At 40.8% G+C, this 19,491-nt stretch overlaps 1 protein-coding gene across 1 annotated transcript in view; it reads right to left on the bottom strand.

Moving 5' to 3' along the window:
- MAN2A1 (mannosidase alpha class 2A member 1) overlaps window positions 1-19,491 on the bottom strand; it is a 59,890-nt gene that overhangs the window by 26,256 nt on the left and 14,143 nt on the right. Inside the window, exons 3-11 of the mRNA XM_083576586.1 lie at window positions 17,587-17,731; window positions 15,893-16,064; window positions 11,902-12,029; window positions 10,406-10,579; window positions 6,989-7,175; window positions 3,445-3,622; window positions 2,562-2,764; window positions 1,070-1,255; window positions 725-839 (exon numbers count right to left, since the gene is read on the bottom strand). Of these exons, the coding sequence (XP_083432712.1) occupies window positions 725-839; window positions 1,070-1,255; window positions 2,562-2,764; window positions 3,445-3,622; window positions 6,989-7,175; window positions 10,406-10,579; window positions 11,902-12,029; window positions 15,893-16,064; window positions 17,587-17,731 (1,488 nt within the window). The remainder of the gene's footprint in view (window positions 1-724; window positions 840-1,069; window positions 1,256-2,561; window positions 2,765-3,444; window positions 3,623-6,988; window positions 7,176-10,405; window positions 10,580-11,901; window positions 12,030-15,892; window positions 16,065-17,586; window positions 17,732-19,491) is intronic.

The raw sequence follows: 19,491 nt of genomic DNA, 5'->3' as shown, positions 1-19,491 counted from the left end.
ATGTGATTTGTCATGCTTTCATGCTACAGTTTCATACAGTCAAGCTATTTTAAACTCAAATAAGAAATAACCAATGAAATAACATTACTGGGGGGGGGGGGAGTTTTTCATTTTTGTTCACTATTTAACTATTTGAGAAGCCAACTGGAAATTGTTATAACTAGTCACAGTACCTACCCTGTTGCGAGCACAGTTAGTTTAGGTGTAACATTCACTGTACTACAACTTAACTTGGTCACCCAGTATAATTGTATTATACAGTACCTTGTAAACAATGTAGGCATCTAAAGTGTCCGTTCACTCAAAGAATGAATTTGTCAATGGAACAGGATGGGGAAGGATGCCATTTCCAGCAATTTTTCCTCCCCCTGCAACTCCCCTAAATCTGCTCAGGGGGTTTGAAAGGAACACTGAAAATTATCTCCCTTCCCCTCATGCCATTGACATTCTTTTCATCAAGAGAACACAGTTGAACACCACATGAAGTAAATGGCTAATAAGTTCACCAGCAAAATTTAGCACATTCCTTCTCCCAAACCATTTTTTTATGGTATGATTACAAAAAAATGTTGTCCAGGCTGCATTAGGTGCCAGGTGAGGTGCATAATGCATCCAACCATCTCATGCTAAGAACCTAAAACAAGACTGGCCTATTCACCAACACAATTGTGGCCTCCTGGAAAGAATTTCTTCATGATTATAAGGATTATTACCACAAACTCACCATTGTAAGAAATGGGGTTGATGGGTTGTAATGATACGTTTCTTGGTCCTTTAGAATAAGAACGTGAGCAGAATCAGTGATAATTTTCTTCACGTTTATTAACGAATGGAATAGCCTGTGAACAAAATAAATACTGCAGCTGCGGGAGGTTGGATTCAAGCATTCTTTATGTTAAAGGGCTACAAAAAAGCAGCAATTACTAAGTGTTGACTAACACAAAGCTATTAATATGTTTACTTAAATACAAAATCAAGAGAAGTTTGTCCAAAATAGGAGACCAAATAATCAGATCTCCCCTCAAGCCAAGAAACACACCAGAGGCAGTATGAAATGCGTGACACTTACCTAGTGCCATAATCCACAACAACCCAGTCTTTAGCTGTTCCTGTGATAGCATCATGATGTTGAAAAAGTCCCAAGTTTCTTCTAGCCTCTGTTAGTAATTTGTAGTGGTCCACTGAAGGAAATGCTTTCATTTTCTCGGTTTTTTTAGACTGTACCAGAGCCAAGGAGTAAAGAATTTCAGCAGCCCTGAAACAAAAAGATATTTTTTTAAAAAAAAATGTTTACAGTATTTGTATACCACCTTTCAACATAAAGGTTCCCCAAGAGGTTTCCATAATAGAACTGAACAAGACTTACAACATCCTATTATTCACTTCAGCATTAGGTCAATGAGAAGCTACTTTCTTTCAAGGGTCTGAAACACAAGGCTAACAAAGCCTTAAGTATTAAAACTTGTTCATGTTTAGAACTACTTAAAATACACCTAGCATCTATTGCAAGTTCTGGTTCCTGTTTTCCTCAAGCACATTTGATATGTTGTCAAGTGATCAAGTCTTCACTAACTTTCTCTTAAGCTACTTTCTGCTATACGCAAAGCCATAAGAGCAGACCATTTTAGGAAAGGAATTAAACTGGACCCAACGGTATGTACAAAGACACACACCTGACCGTTCAATACCGTCTTCACCAGCAGTATGTCATGCAAAGTAACAAATCCCTAGCTAGCTCTCGGGGGGTAAAGCATGAAGAAAGCAACCTAACTAGCTTCTAACGTCAGATAATTTTTACACAATAGGGTGCACCGTTGACTACAGAGCTAAGTATTCACACAAGTTGCTTTTAACTATTTGAAAGAACCAACTTTGGTGTGGTGCGCCATTTTGCCACTCCACCTACATTTCCTTTCCCAAGAAGAACTCAAAATACAGTGGTACCTCGGGTTACATACGCTTCAGGTTACATCCACTTCAGGTTACAGACTCCGCTAACCCAGAAATAATGCTTCAGGTTAAGAACTTTGCTTCAGGATAAGAACAGAAATCACGCTCCGGCGGCGCAGCAGCAGCAGGAGGCCCCATTAGCTAAAGTGGTGCTTCAGGTTAAGAACAGTTTCAGGTTAAGTACGGACCTCCGGAACGAATTAAGTACTTAGCCCGAGGTACCACTGTACAGGAAATGCTAGAAAACTCCAAACTAAAAACGTATCAAACACATTTGCTGAAACATGGGAGGAAAAGAACAGATGCGTAACTCCCCCAACACAAAACACCAATGTTCACAGGCAAATGGAAGCAGCAACCCTTCTTTCCAACCACCCTAGCACTTCCTTTTAAAAGAAGGATTGCAAGACCAATGATGCCAGTCAATCTGGCCTTTTAGCTAGAGGACAACCCAGCACTCCTAGTCCCACACTATATTGTTCAGGGAAACAGGCACAAGATCAGTACAACTGGAAGTAACCCCACGTTTGAAGTAGTGCAAACTAACTCAACCTTAAGGGAAAAACCCTCAGGGGGATCCCCTGCCCAAAAAAGCCAGTGACCCCACTTACCTTAAATATGACTCTAGAATCCTATCTAGGCGTTTGTAGAAGGGGCGTGAAGTAAAATATCCACTCCAGTAATGATTATCTCTGTCTGCATATGTGAAGAAATCGCCACTCAGAACAGGAAACACTGAATTACTGTTCTTTTCATCCAAATTACTAGCTTTACGGAGAGCCTCAAAATAATCTGACAAAGTCCCAAACTGAGCCTGAAGCAAATTAAAATATGGTATATAAGTTCTTTACACTGCGTTCAGTCGAAGCACATTTTGTTCTTGGAGACCGACGTTTTTGGCAGGCATCTGCTGTTCCGTTTCAGTACTGAAGCTCACGTTGCTTCCATTAGCTCTGGAATGGAACCTACCCTCATCCTTTCTCCACCCCACCCCACCTTCTCTGTAGACATAAAATCATGAATCTTCAAGTTTGAGAATTTATAGAGAGAGTCTAAGAATTACATTCAGTGTTCATGCATACAGTAAGCCAGCAAGTTACATGGGAGTTACATCCCAGGGTTCACGCCGGAAGTCAAAACTGTATATAGTCAAAACATGCTGAGTGCCATGGCGCGTGGGACTGCCAAATACTCTCCCCCCAACACACACACCTGCCCCCCCCCCCCCGTTTTAAACGCCAAGCATGTAAAGTCACCTGAATACGACTTAGTTGTATATCACCCACATTTTCTTAAAACATGTGCAGGAATATGTTTACTATGAAGTATATTCCTCTGTGTTCAAGGTGGCTTACTGCACCTGGATTCATTCTAGAGTTCTTTCTATCACTGAGAATGCATAACCAACCAGCAAAAAAGCAAAGCTGAAGTTTAAATGACCCGTGAAGGCAACAAAATCCGTTTAACAACTGACTTAGTAGGACTCTACCTTACCTTAACATGGAACTCTGGGTGAGAATTCATGTAATCAAAAAGCTTCTGATAATTTTGATACTGCTGATCCCATTCTGAACTCTCAGTGTAGCGGAAATCATCTCCCAGGGGAGCCAACAAAACTTTGGTCCGGAAAAGCTTCGATTTCTTTCTGTACTGATCTAAAATCATCCATGCCCTTGGGAAAAAAATAAAATTTGAGGGGGAAAGATAGAATAAGTGGATAAACCAACATGAACAGATATTTTGCAACAATACTCATTCTTACTAAGTCTGCAAAATTTCACCTGACTGGGGTGAATTAAAGTTTTCTAAAAGAGTTACGGCAGCCAAATTGATTTAATTCCAATAGTTCTGACCTACAGTTCTGACAGCAGAAGTGAGGAGGAAGAGCAGCTGGACTATTTTTTTTTTATAATGATTGCAAGTTGGGGCACAACTCTTCAAAAAAAATAAATAAACTGGTGCAACCCAGTCCTATGCATGCTTATAGAAAACGAAGTCCCACCAAGTTCAATGTGACAATATTCCAAAGTATATATAAGGCTGTAGCCTTAGATGATTTGTGTTCAGTCAGTACAAGGAGCACAAATACTACAATGCTTCTAAGAGTAACTTAATTATAAAAGAATCAATGCATCTACAAATCACATATCAATGAAATTTCAACATTTAATATTGTTTTTCAGCCTATTTAGGTTTTATAGTTTAAATTCCATGCAAATCACATGGAATTTAATTCCATGTAATTTCCTCTGTTCTCAAGTACATCTAATCTTTGCAGTTCATGGTCCATAAGTACAGCGGTACCTCGGGTTACAGACGCTTCAGGTTACAGACTCCACTAACCCAGAAATAGTACCTCGGGTTAAGAACTTTGCTTCAGGATGAGAACAGAAATCGCGCAGCAGCAGCGGGAGGCCCCATTAGTGGTACCTCAGGTTAAGAACAGTTTCAGGTTAAGAATGAACCTCCGGAACGAATTAAGTTCTTAACCCGAAGTACCACTGTAATATATTTTCCCCCACATCCACTAAAATCAACAGATTCTTTTTTTAAAGGATTCGTTTTTTAAAACAATGATGGATGACAGCAGACTTAGGTGTCTGTCTGTACTATAAAAACTGTCTACATCCCAATCCACCGAGAACACCCTTTCAAGATATTGAGAGCTTCTGTCGTACAACAGAAAGGATATTCTGCTCAAGGAATTCTTCCAAGAGTTTTAGTTTAAGAAAATCCCAGGACAGTTGCAACAATCATAAAACACACTTAGTCAAAAACATAGGGTAAAAACTGTAAAGTTAAAACAAGCTTAGTTTGCCCACAGGGAGATCTGTATAAGCAAAAAGATAATTTACCCGGCTTGGAAAAGAAATTAAATTGAGTGCCAGATAAGACCGATGGGGTGGGGTTGTCAATGCAGGACATTCTCTCCTGTTATCACTTGCCTCCCTTCAGAATAGGAGGAGGGAAGACACCTCTGATGACATTAGTACCGTAATTTTCGCTCCAAAACACGCACTTTTTTGCTCCTAGAAAGTAAGGGAAAATGCCTGTGCATGTTACGGAGCGAATGCACTCGACCGGAGCCATGGCTGCCGTCAGTCAAGCAAAGCGGGAGCCGCTTGCAGGGCTTCTGTCCCGCTTTGCGCGGCTCTAGCTTTGCTTGCTTTACAGCCAGGAGGAGGGGGAGGAGCCAAGGAGGAGGGAGGGAAGGAGAGCCATGGCAGCAAAGCGGGCAGCAGCCGCTTACACACGAGGAGGGACAGACGGGAGCCATAGCGAGCCGGAAAAAGCGCCCCGTAGCCAGCAACAGCTGCTGCAGCCTCAGCTAGCAAAGGTCCGTGTGCTCTCTAAATGGAGCAATGAGGCTGCAGAGGGACAGCAGGGCACAGGAGGGCTCTGAGCCACGAGCGCAGTGAAAACCAGTAAAAAGGTTTTTTAAAAGGCTGCTGGGGACAGGAGGGCACGGGATGAGGGAGAGGGGGAAATTACGATTCTCCCAGCGTCTCAGCTGATCCGCTGAGCAGGACTTGGGTTGCAGGGGATTCGCCATTAGCTGCATAAAGCAGCAAAGAGGGAGAGAAGGAGCAAAGCAGGAGAGGAAAGGAGCTGCTTACATTGCTGTAAGTGGCTGCTGTCCAGTTGGCGCCTTTAAAGCAACAGTGCTCTTTCCCTCCCCCCTCCCCGCTCAGCTCGCCGAAAAGCTCCTTTTCCACACACCCCACGCGAGCTCCTTCTCCCCTTAAACCCCTCTCCTGCATCATTAGCAGCATCCTTCTCCACCCACCCCACGTGTGTTCCTTCTCCCCTTAAACCCCTCTTGCATTATTAGCAGCATCCTTCTCCACACACCCCACACGTACTCCTTGTCCCTTGAATGCTTTTCCTTCCCTCCCCACTTAAAACATGGTTACAAAGCATGGATCCACATGGATCCTCAGGATTTTTGCATTGGGCTACTCCAAACTCACCGTCAGATCACGTCTGTGGCCACAGCATGAACCACAAAAATCATACATCCACTGTTTCGTTTAGAATATTTTTTTCTTGTTTTCCTCCTCCAAAAACTACGTGCGTGTTATGGTCAGGTGCGTGTTATAGAGCGAAAAATACGGTATACATCCAGGCTCATGTGGGGCATTAATGGTCCTTATAAATATTTAGCTAGTAAAGAATTCTCATCTCAGTTTATTATCATTTCCTAGTTTTGTATATATGTCCAAATTCTTCAGAACTGCCGCAAGATACAAAACACTTCAGCAGAAAACAATAAGGATCAAAGGACATCAAAAGCAATCGAGGTTTACAAACTTCTGGAGGTCCATTCTTAAACCAAAGCGTTATTAAACCAAGGCACGCTTTCCCTAATGAGGCCCCCCACTGCCAGTGCCCTTCCACCGTTCGGCTTCCGTTCTTAGACCGAGGTAAAGTTTGCAAACCAGGACACTACTTCTGCTTTTGCGGAGTTAGTAAACTGAATAGTTCGTAAACAGGGCTGTTGGTAGACTGAGGTACCACTGTACAGTTGTACCTTGGATCCTGAACGCCTTGCGAGTCAAACGTTTTGGCTCCCGAACGCCGCAAACCCGGAAGTGAGTGTTGCGGTTTGCGAACGTTCTTTGGAACCCAAACATCCAGCGGGGCTTCTGCTGCTTCCTGCAGCCAATCAGAAGCTGTACTTTGGTTTCTGAATCTTTTGGAAGTCGAATAGTCTTCTGGAACGTATTGCGTTCGACTTGCAAGGTACGACTGTATTGTAAAGCCTATTCCAAATTAATGACTGTTCAAAGACAAGGTGCAGCTCCCTGCACAAAGTGAGACTTCATCCCAAGGGATTCAGGGCCATTGTCGCCGTCTGAAAATATGAGACAAGCCACCTGCAGGGTCAGTAAGATCACCCATACCTCTTGACAAAGCCAACTTTTATTCATATTAAAATTATTTAATTTCCACATCCTACATACTTTGAATTTAGATGGTTGAATTTGTTCCAAGATATGACTGGCCGTGAAATTAATAGGCAGCACTGTGTACTTACCTGTGCTGAACGTTTCCAGAATGAATGGCTTCAGGAGGAACTCTCCAGGGACAACTGACTCTTCCTCCAGGAAGGCGCTTAAAATCAAATTGGCAGCAAATTTTAGGATCTGGTCCGCAAGTGTGAGGAATATCATAGCTATAAAAAGGCATCATGTGGCAGAGAATATCCGTATTAGATCCCAAATCTAGAATTAAAATAGGCAAGATAAAGATAAAAGGAATACTCTGTCCTTTCTCATTCATATCTCATTCATGCCCATTACATGACATGCCTTTTCTCTAACGAGAACAACATTTCAGAGAATTTTTATTTACACCAGTAAAACATGGTAAAGGTAAAGGACACCTGGATGGTTAAGTCCAGTCAAAGGCGACTGTGGGGTTGCGGCGCTTATCTCCCTTTCAGGCCGAGGGAGCCAGTGTTTGTCCACAGACAGCTTTCCGGGTCATGTGGCCAGCATGACTAAACCGCTTCTGGTGCAACAGAACACCCGTGATGCAAACCAGAGTACACAGAAATGCCGTATACCTTCCCACCACAGCGGTACCTATTTATCTACTTGCACTGGCATGCTTTCAAACTGCTAGATTGGCAGGAGCTAGGACAGAGCAACGGGAGCTCACCCCGCCGCAGGGATTCGAACCACTGACCTTCTGATCGGCAAGCCCAAGAGGTTCAGTGGTTTAGACCACAGCACCACCTGCGTCCCATTTCCACCAGTAATTAGCTCCAGGTATGCCCTCTGGCCTGTACTTTTTTTGACAAGTCTACTAATGTAATACGGAAGTCCATGTGTGGTATCCATGTCACTTTAGGCCATGTCGCCCTAAGTCTGTTATTTAGTGCGCCCATTTAGAAGGACCCATCATGAGCCAAAAAACTGTCATTCCATCTTATCAGCTGACAGAATTAGTACTTTAATAATTTCCCATTCTATAATCTGAAATTGCAGTTGGAAGGCCTTTGGAAGTCTGTTGGATCACAGGCAACAGTAACAAGTTTTGCAGCTATAAATGGTCTTATGACATACACTACCTCCCATACCTGTGGGCCTGGTAAGCTTTGCAAACCTGGCAATGATACCCAAACTGCCAATAATTCGCCACACAGTAAAAATAATTCACTGTATATTCAATCCAGTAAGCTTCTGTTATTCGAGTTAACATGAGGTAAACCAGATTGATTGCTCACAAATACTTCAATAACTCAGTGTCTTAAAGATAAATATAACAGTGTTAAGTAAAGAATAGTGCAGAGAAACCCAATGAAATACAATGCCAGGCTACCCTGAAATGCCAAATTCAATACGGAAGAGATTGAAACAGCTTCAGAAGCAACAGGTTTAAGCCCCTGCTCAAAAACATAGAAACGCCATCTTAATAAAGCAATCTATCATTAGAGACTTACAAACATTGTGTTTCTAAAAAGGAGACTTTGAAAGTTGATCGTCTTCATCAGTGCATTTAAGCTAACCCACTGAAGTCAGGAGGGGAAATGGTTCCAGTCCTTAGACCCAACCCATCTACTCCAAGCTTTCCTCAATTTTCATTTTATAAAATTCCTTTATTATCTTTGTTAGCACTGTCTACTCTGCAGAGGCAAAGAAGGAAGAGAAACCAAGCAGCCCCCAAAATAGGGTAAACGAAATTTTGATCAATTCCACCACCCAGTTTTACTCAATGGATTTTGTTCAAAGCAATGTCAAAAAATCTGCCTGCTGAACAAAACAAGAATACTGGCAAATAAATCTGTTTAGAGCCATAACCACACTTTTTTGAGCCACAGATACAATCATAATCTGACTTGTTGCATAATTTTAAATCCCTTAATTATATATTGTACATTGGCCTTGGAGTTCTTTGTAGTATTGCTTAACAATATGTTGTGTGCTTTGCTTATTAGTTCTTGTTGTGTATGCCAAACTTTGAAATTGGCAAGTGTGCTGTACAAAGAATCCGGGACACTACATTTCCTTGCATAAACTTAACATGCCAAATATAGTTGAGACAACTTCCTACAGCAATGGAGGATTAAGTTTAATAAGGAAGTTTTCTGGTGCCAAATAGTTTCCAGGCTAGGTCTGCCATACGTCCGGATTTTCCTGGATATTACAGGGATTTTCAAAGGTGGAAGTGATGTCCACGGGGAATTTTTGAAAACAGCGCTTTGTCCTGGATCTTAGACAAGTCAACTTTCAGGGTGCCCTGATTTTTTACTTTTTGAAATATGTCAACTTTAGCCCAGGCACTTTCCAATATTTGCTTCCCTCTGTAAGTATAACCTTTGCCTCTGTCTCAAATAGAAAGAATTGCCTGAAACACTTTCTATCTTCAGTTTTCCAAAGCAAACTCCAATTATTCCTCAATCACCAAGGACAAAGAAAGAATCTCTTTGTTTGCCAGCATGAGCTTTAAATAGCTATATTACATAGTCACTCCCGGCTTTTCAAACTTTAAGGTGCTGCTTTCAGTACTTTATGTGATATGACATAGGTGAGCTCCACATGCAATTTCTTGAAGGTCACTGAGCATTTTCAGAGTTCTGTAAAAGTAACACTCATTTAACACCTTAACATCCTTGTGACCTGCAATCTGGAAATAGCTAAAAGGAGCATAAAGAAATGCCAAAAAAAATCCTATTTTCCACTGCTGATCCCTTCCCCATGACATGGCTTCAGTGAACACTGACCAACCTGATTACAATTATTGCATATTTTAACCTACTACCCACCACAGTTTTCAAGAAAAAAATCTGTTGTGAAGACCTGTTTTGACAATTCCAGTGCAAGATTAACACTGGGCAAGTGTGAACGCTGTACTAAACCATGGTTTAATTCTAAATGGCGGCGCCTCAGCATGCCTTAGAGAAGCAGGTTCACACATTTCCATCTACCCCGTGCTAAACATTAACCAACCACTGTTGTAAGTCAGAATTCCTGACTTATCCATAAAACTAAGTCAAGGTTATTTGAAACTGAAAGCAAACATGACAGAAGGTCTCCTCCTGACTGCAAGAGAAGAAAAAGAACGTGAGCCAATGATTTACTAGGCTCCATCACATAGCCCTAAACCATGGTTTAGCATTATGTGCAAACCAGCCCATTATCTTTTCATTTCTGAATAGCTATATTTTTGTGTTTCAGCAAAACTGAGCAAGACTCCTGCAGCACCTTACAAACTGAAATTTATTATAGTATGAGCTTTCGTTAGACTAAAGTCTAGCGCATCGGATGAATAGTGTATTGCATGTAGTTCTATAAATCATTTTGAAGTTACAAATTAGTTCTGAAGATAGCAACATAGAAAACTGTATTATCTATTAAATGTTCCGGGTCAAAGCAAGACCTTTCAGTTTCAAAGTATTTGTTGCTATGACAGTTCTTCGCATAAGGTCATGCAAAAAAGGAATACATACCCCAATTCTGTCTCCAAAAAAATTCTAGAGTCTTCTGGGCTGCATGATACTTTTTAATTGAATAATGAACTCTCTGTATAAGCATATTGGAAAATCCAGTGCGTTTCAAAAGATAAGCCATGGTTGGTGAATGTCCAAAGGGATCAACTGCCCAACCAGATTTTGGTTTCACTCCTAATAAAAAAAAAAGAATACACGTTGAAAATGCACGCCATAGTGGAATAAAAATGAAAGTGCACCTAGTCTTGCACAGTTAAGATCTCATCCTATAGAAACTCAAATCCTTACCACTTAACTACGTTAAGAGAAGGGGGGGAACGACCCAGAAATTTAATTTACTTATCAGGGAAGAGCTTTTATAATTCGGCTAGTGTTTGTTTATGCACCTGCGGATTCACGGAAAATAAATATTTTTTTTCTCATATCAAAAATGTCTGGCTCACACCCCTAACCAATTATGCAAGAATGAAAACAAAACAGTATGGCTAAAAATGACATTCCACTTGTCTACAGGACTGCAATTATACTTTACTAATTGAAGTTGTTGTTTTTCAAGTGGCATTTATTTTAAGGATTCTTTCTACGCAATTTTTAATTGCTTAAGTTTCAAATTACACATTGGGAATGTCAAGACTGCAATCTCTTAATAATTATTAAGAAACTAGCATGCTCATCCTCCCACATGTAAAGTCACCCTCCTTTTTTAAAAGAAACTTAACCACTGTGCAGAATTATGGCGGCACCAATTTTAACCATTAGTAGCTCAATCATGTTTTTTTTCTTCAAAGCAGGGCACTTTGAAGCTAGCCGTGATTAGGATTACACCACAATAGATTATGACCAGGAAAGCATTTAAAAATGATTACTATGGCAAACCACTGCAGTCTATGGATAAAAATAATCAATAGCAGTAAGTAACTGAATTATTTATTCTGATCTGTAGGTGGTAAGAAATCTGCCACATTAACAGTTTTAGGCTTAACTGAGTTCTCTTACATGTTTTCACAATGACATCTGCTTCCTCTATAACTCTGGGTAAAGTGAGTTTCGCCATATAAAACTCAAAGGTACACTATTACATAAACTAACAACTGTTATTTATAACTTTCCTGCAACTAATGTACATTGGTACCTCGGTTTCAGAACAGCTTAGTTTATGAACAACTTGGATTAAGAACGCTGCAAACCCAGAAATAGGTGTTTTGGTGTGTGAACTTTGCCTTGGAATAAGAACATGTTTCGCTTCCTGTTGAGTGTGTTCCATTTGTGAACTGAGTCCCACTGAGTCCCCCGCTGCTATGGGAAAGCATGCCTTGGTTTAAGAACGGACTTCCGGAATGGATTAAGTTTGTATACCAAGGTACCACTGTACTGTGGTTGTCAATGTTGAAAACGCAATCATTTAATTAACGGGAAACAGTTTTTCTAAAATACTGTTAATGAAATAAAATACCTTGTCACAATGAAATCACAAGGCAAAAGTTACATGAACCCACCTAGGGCCTTCTCGAGCCACTGATGCCCTTCTATCAGCTGGTCAATTATAGCAAAATAATGAGCAGATGCTTCGTCAGGCATGACCCATCCCCCTGTTACAATTTCAAACTGTCCATCTTCAATTAACCTGAAAAACATATTTACTGAACTTTTATTCATGCATGTAACTATTTCCAATCAATAAGTTATCTGGAGTAGCAACATACAATGTTGGCAGCAATGATACTTAAATATTAACAATACTTTCACCATGCCATAGACGTTGTGGTGAAAGAAGAATGGCAACTTAAGTTGACAGAATATGCGCAGCTTGCAGACTTACCATACAGAATAAGAGAACAAACGTTTAGAGAAGATTGGAAAACATTGATTGAATATATGAGAAATAATTGTGTACAGCTGAAAACACTGACAGCATTAAGATAAACTCAACAGTGTTAATAAGCTTTGATGGATGCAATAATGGAATACTGAATGGTATAGTTTTTGTAAAATATGCAGGGGTTTATGATATATAACATGAACCGTGGAAAGAGAAGTCATTTATATCTTAAGGATGTAAAAAAGAGTATTTTAAATAAGAAAAAAATTAATAAAAATTATATACAAACAACAATACTTTCACCATTCAACACGACCACTCTTAGGCCTCTGTAAAAAGTTAAGAAGCACATTCTATTAGGAATTATATACACAATTAACCATCTTTCTTGGTATGGAACATCTTCTAACAATAAAATCATTTTCAAGGTGACTGGTCCGAAACTCAGCAGCATTAAACCCCGCCCCCTCAGCCCATCAACTGACATCACCCAGTGACATCAGCTGGGTGTGGACAGGTGGCTGTGGTTTGGGGTGACTGGCCTGTGAAACATTCTTCACCCCTTGTCGAAAACCTGCTTTACTCAATTCTACAGAAACCAAAATGCTCTAAAAGCTTCAGCTTTGACTGCTCTGAACAGCACCCTCTCGAAATAAGAATGGCCACAGGCAGTATCTTAAATCAAACTTAAGCACTTTTTGACTCCTAACGTATTTCCGTCGTGTAGCTGGCATGTTCAGTGGGATTAAGACAGTGTAACTTAAATCAGTGGGTTCAATAAAGTCTGTTGACAGACTGTGCCTATATTTTAAACATAGGTGGGTTGTCTGTCCTCCCCACCCCACCCCATATAAAAAGATGTTTCACTCTCAAGTTGCTGTACTAACCTGAGTTAGCAATAGTTTACCCTCGTTTGTTTAGAAAAGGTTGATAGGTAATCTATCTCTAGAAAGCAGCTATTTATATGACACAGGCAATTCACCTGGAATACCCGTGCCTCTGCCCATGTCCAGATTTTAAAAGCCATATCCTTTTGACTAAATTAAGAAAAACAAGAGGATTGAGAAGGAATTAATTTCCTTTGGGCCCTTTTCCACTTCCTTCTCCCTCAAACCCATAGGCAGTTCTGGTTTTTATTCATGAAATGGCTCTTGCTAACTCTTTGCTCAAGCCTCCTCATCATTCCCTTCAATACTCATTCCTCAAAGAGGATGACCACTAAAAGTAGCTCGCATAGTGTGGACAGCAGAATTTGTAGACGAAAAGCGAATAGAAAGGTGTATCCAAAATTGGGCTCCAAGGGGAACACACTGCAGATTTTATCAACTTCTGCCCTAATAACGTATACGCAGACAAATCTGAAACAAATGTTGAACATTCCAATTTGTGTGGCAGGGAAAAATGAAAGTATATATATTTACACTGTTCTAAAGCGTGAAATCCACGCACGAAAATTCACTTTGATCTAGCTTCTGTGTCTTAATGCAAGTCAAAAGTGTCTAATTGCCAATTACCAAGTCATTATAAATTAGCAGCAGTATCAAAGAGGACTTTCTTACAATCAATAAATAATTTGTTGATTAGTACCTCTTCTTCTTTTTAAATTGAGAGTAACAGGATTTTTAACAGAATGTGAGGATCCCACAAATTATGCTCTAGCTCAGCTGCCCAAGAGGTTCTTTCATTGCTGCACAAAACTTTTGGAGCAGGCAGGCTGAGTGTCCCGGACATTAAGGAGATCCAGAGACACCCCAGTAATAGAATTTACATTGCCATATACAGTACCCAGGTCCTTCTTCCAATCTAAGGCTTCTCTTCCTCAGCACAGATCAAGCATCTTAGCTTGTCCCTGTGAGCATTTCCCTTCTTTACTGTTTCTGCTGGATTTTGGTGGAAGGTACTGTGCTCCTAGCTCAAGTTGGTAGAGCATGAGACTCTTAATCTCAGGGTTGTGGGTTCGAGCCCCACGTTGGGAAAAGGATCCCTGCGTTGCAAGGGGTTGGACTAGATGACTCTCATGGTCCCTTGCAACTCTTTAATTCTATGATTCCTTGACACAAAATGGCAAACACAGAGAAGAGGAGTCAAGTTTGCGGCAAGAAAAAGGCACACCACAATTTGCCGTGATACCTAAATGAATCTCCCTGCCTGTTGCTGTATCACAAATTCAGCATCTGAGTACAGTGGTACCTCGGGTTACATATGCTTCAGGTTACATACGCTTCAGGTTACAGACTCCGCTAACCCAGAAATAGTACCTCGGGTTAAGAACTTTGCTTCAGGATGAGAACAGAAATCGTGCAGCTGCAGCGCGGCAGCAGCAGGAGGCCCCATTAGCTAAAGTGGTGCTTCAGGTTAAGAACAGTTTCAGGTTAAGAACGGACCTCCAGAACGAATTAAGTACTTAAGCGGAGCTACCACTGTACCACCAAGTGTTGGGGGCCAAACAACAAAGGATAATGATCACTGCCATCACCCTGCTTGTGACGGGCAACTATCTGAAACAGAATGCTGGACTAGACAGGCAGTTCGTACGGGAAAAAATGGTGAGCATTTAAAAAAATAATACGCTCTCTCTCCAGCATCAACTTTTTAAAGCACTAATTGGAAAGGCTCTCACTGACTTGAACTACATTGCTTCTGGATAGCAACCTAGAGGCGTTATCAAGCAGGGTGTAATGAACACTCAGAATACCAATATGCTTGTTTTGCATGCAAAATATACTAAGCCATAAAGCTCACTATTGAAAAACTATGCATCATGACAACACTATTTGGGACAATACCATAGCAATGAATACTGCAAGCAAAATCTCTTTCAAAGGGTTTCAAGAAAAATGAATGTTGATCCGTATGCTTTGTGTCAGCAACACAAAGTTAATTTGCATCTCTCTGTGGAGTTAAGAGCACCAGATCTGATGCAGTAATTTCATTTTCACTTGTCATTCTATTTTCACTTTCCAGTCCTGTGATTTAGTCACACTCGTCAATCAGCCTCGAGAACTGTCCCCACTTGACTTGTACGCAGTGCTAATAAAGCTACGCTGCCCTGCCCTTTGGTCCGTGGCAAGCACTTGAATACTTATAGGGAAGGCTCCTGCCAACAACTTGCCACATTCTCTACAGCATTGTTAATGCTTCCGGTTTCAGAAACAGAAAATTCAACTGAAGCTACAACAAATGAGTGACAACTACATGAAGGAGAACAGCAAAGAAACGGTAAAACCGTTGGGAGAAAAATGCCTAATTCAACAACTTTCTAGAGTAGCTGAATTCTGGCATTTCTGTATCTTAAAAGCTAGCCAAATAACCACCTTACTGAAGGTTTTGTTTTTGTTTTTGTTCTTTTGTTTGTTTATGTGGTAACCCATGACACTGTTTTCACTGAAGAATTGCTTGTGCTACCACTTAAGATTTCTGCTCTGAAGTGTTCATCTTATAGCGCTTGGTAATTTAACCGTTAAGGAATTCCACTAAATTGTATATCAGGGTGGGGGAGAAATCCCAGATACAGCAACATGTTAGAACACTGCAATTTATGAACCTGTGAATAACGAAAACAACTATAGTTAATATTGATGTAGTTTAATACTAAACTGCCTTTAGGGCCTCTGACAGAATGGGAGGCATATACGTATATATACAATAAATAAATAAAATATACAGACCTTTTCACAGCATCCTTCTTCTGACTATCTATTCCATCCCACCACTTGGAAAAATAAGAGATTTCAGACCATATAAATTTCCTCCCTTTGTCTTCTTGCAGCTTTAGAACCATGTTATTGAGAATATGCTGCGTCTGATCTCTAAAGTAGTCATCAAATGTCTTCAGCCAGCCTTTTAAACATAAATAGATCACACAGTGACTAAATTAAGTAGAATACAAGATTTACCAGAAACAATAGTCAAGAGTCATTTACCTGACTAAGGTTACACTGGAAGCAGTTTGCAGACTGGCAAACACACACACACACACACACACACACTAAGTTCATCTATATCTTGTTGCTTTTTAGCACTTCAAAAACAAAAGTTATGGTGGTAATACTGCATCTTGGTCAATGATCTGAGCATCTAATGCTGTAAGACAGGGGTAAACAACATGATGCTAAACCAGGCACAGGCAAACTCGGCCCTCCAGATGTTTCTGAGACTACAACTCCCATCATCCCTGACCCCTGGTCCTGCTAGCTAGGGATGGTGGGTGTTGTAGTCCCAAAACATTTGGAGAGCCGAGTTTGCCTGTGCTAAACAATGGTGTAACCATCTACAACTCCCACCATTGACTATGAAGGCAGAGGCTGATGGGAGCAGCTTCTGGAGGTCACCAAATTAGCTACTCATGGGGAACGGCACATGTTTTGAAATAATAAAAAGTGAACCAACAGAAGTCAGTTCAGCTGCATGGTCATCCCTTTGTAAAGAAATACCATGAGCAGCAAACACATTGGGTTAGGAAGTTCTCCCTAACATGTCCTCTGAATCCTTTGTCTTATAACTTGAACCCATTTGTTCAGGTCCTACCCTCTGGAGTAACAAAAAATGCATTTTGTCTATCACCTATGTGGCAGCCCTTCAAATATTTGAATACGTCTATCGTATTGCCTTTTTAATCATCTCTTCTCCAAGCTAAGTATATCCAAGTCCTTCAATCTCTCCTCAAAGGACTTGTTCTCCAGGGCACTCACCATCTTTGTATCCCTCCTCTCTGAACAAATTCCAGTTTGTCAATATCTGTCTTAAACTGCAATGCCCATAACTCACCACAGTACTCCAGGTGATATCTGACCAAAGCAGAATAGAGCAGTACGATTACTTCTTGCGAAATGGCCTTATATTTCTATTGATGCAGCCTAGAACTGCATCAGCCTTTTTCAATCTCGCATCAAGCTGCAGACCTATTTAGCCTAATTGCCATTAATACTTCTACCTCCTTTTCATATATGCTGCTGCCAAACCAAGCATCACCTATCCTGTATTTCTGCATCTTCTGTTCCAAGGTAAATGCAGAACTTTACAGTTATCCATTGGAATATGTTATTAGCTTTAGCCCTTTTCTGTTTTATGTAAAAAATAATAATAATGGCATGTTTCCCATGCAAGTTTTGGGCTCTCAGCATTTCTCAATCTGTCTGTTCCTTAAATAAGCTTACTGGTCTTATCCAAACAATCAAATGGCTCTGGATTTTAGAGTGTTAAGACTTTTACTTGCCAGATATGCCTTGTGCTACTGCCCTAACAAGGGATAAAACCTGTCCTACACAGAAAGAATGTCACATTTCAGCCACATTCGAGGCCCAGCAGATGGCAACTGCCATGCAAAAATAAATCTCCAAATCCTTTTAGAATTTTGCATTACCTGGATCATTATGCGAATGAGGCACAACAAAAACTTGAAGGGGTTCACTGTCCCACTCGTGTTCATCATAGGTGATATCAAATCCTTGTTTCCAAACTCCACCATCTGGATTATCAAAAGGAAGAATGTCATAGACATCTAGCATCTAAAATGGATGAAGAAAAAAGGTTACATGAGAACACATTCAGTGGCTGAAGTACACAGTTCTGCACTTACAAAGGCAAGGCTGTAGTCAGTTGCAAATTATTATTATTTTTAAAAAAAATAGTAAGGGGAAAAACTCACACTGAAAATTTGTCTATGTTCTTTATTCAAAGGAGAATTTACATGGAATACTTTGAGCAAAGTATCTGTTTAAGTTATTTAATTGAAACTTTGCACCTACTGAATGTGATCAATAATCACCACAACCCCACTTTCTGCATGCCTAGAGTGTTAACTCCTTTCTGAACAAGAACAAGGCATCAAATACGACTACAGTGGTGCCTCGCAAGACAAAATAATCCGTTCCGCGAGTCTCTTCGTCTAGCGGTTTTTTCGTCTTGCGAAGCAACCCTATTAGCGGCTTAGCGGATTAGCGCTATTAGCGGCTTAGCGGCTATTAAAGGCTTAGCGGCTAAAAGGCTATTAGCGGCTTAGAAAAGGGGGGGGGAGCGAAAAAATTGCAAGACTCGCAAGACGTTTTCGTCTTGCGAAACAAGCCCATAGGGAAATTCGTCTTGCGAAGCGCATCGAAAAATGGAAAACCCTTTCGTCTAGCGGGTTTTTCGTCTTGCGAGGCATTCGTCTTGCGGGGCACCACTGTACAGTCGTACCTTGGCTCCCGAACGCCCTGGAACTCAGACGTTTTGGCTCCTGAACGCCAGAAACCCAAAAGTGAGTGTTCCGGTTTGCAAATGTTCTTTTGGAACCTGAATGTCCAACGGGGCTTCCGCAGCTTCTGATTGGCTGCAGGAGCTTCCTGCAACCAGTCGGAAGCAGTGCTTTAGTTTCCGAACATTTTGGAAGTCGAACGGACTTCCGGAACGGATTCCGTTCGACTTCCAAGGTACAAATGTATGAGAAAAGCCAACGAAACAACAGACACCTGCACACACCAGCAGTTCCCAATTATGCTCAAAAAATCTTTTATATATCTAATATTTATTCAAGACTTCTTGAAAACACTTTCAAGGTGAGCATGGAAGTCCCACCCCCCTCCAGTCTCTAATAAGTATAAATATTTTCTGTCTTAAAGGCATGTTTAGTTGCTGTCGTTTCCTTGAGCTCCCTTTGTCCCATGAAAGAAAGTATTCTAGCAATAGTAGCCTGCTGTCTTTATGCTGGGATTTGTTTTTCAAGTGTGCCATCACATGAGTCTTAATAACCCACTATAATTACAAGCACAAGGCTGATGGAATCAGCATTAAATCAAGTATTAACACAGTGAGCTGATATGTGTGCTTTTTCTTGATTTGTTCAACGTACAAGACATAAACAGGGACGCCTGAGCGTGACTACTCTCCATGTAACATTTGATTCTGCAATTACGGCTTACCTACCCCACAAAACCTGCTCAAAGGTAACCAAGCAACTATTACACCTTACAGTAAGTGAACAAAGGGACACGATGCATTCTACACCCTTTTTAATAAAGATGCTGCAACATGGGCATCAATCTTCAGTCTGACAAACTAAAATCCTATCTAAACCTTGCAAAGCATGCAGTTGCATGTCAGTATTCTGTTGCAGAATAAAGTCTTTCGGATCAAAATCAGGGTTTGCATAACTGATATTAACTGCAACTGCTGAGATGCTGACCAGGTATCAATGAATTCCATTCAATGCAACTAGAATTATCGTCTCCTTTGGGGGATTTGTATGACGTTGATCTTACCACAGTGGCTGTCATCTACACAGTAATGC

This window comes from Podarcis filfolensis (assembly GCF_964270895.1).
Source record: "Podarcis filfolensis genome assembly, chromosome: 11".
Classification (NCBI taxonomy): Eukaryota; Metazoa; Chordata; class Lepidosauria; order Squamata; family Lacertidae; genus Podarcis; species Podarcis filfolensis.
This window is presented reverse-complemented; position numbering and strand designations above follow the sequence as displayed.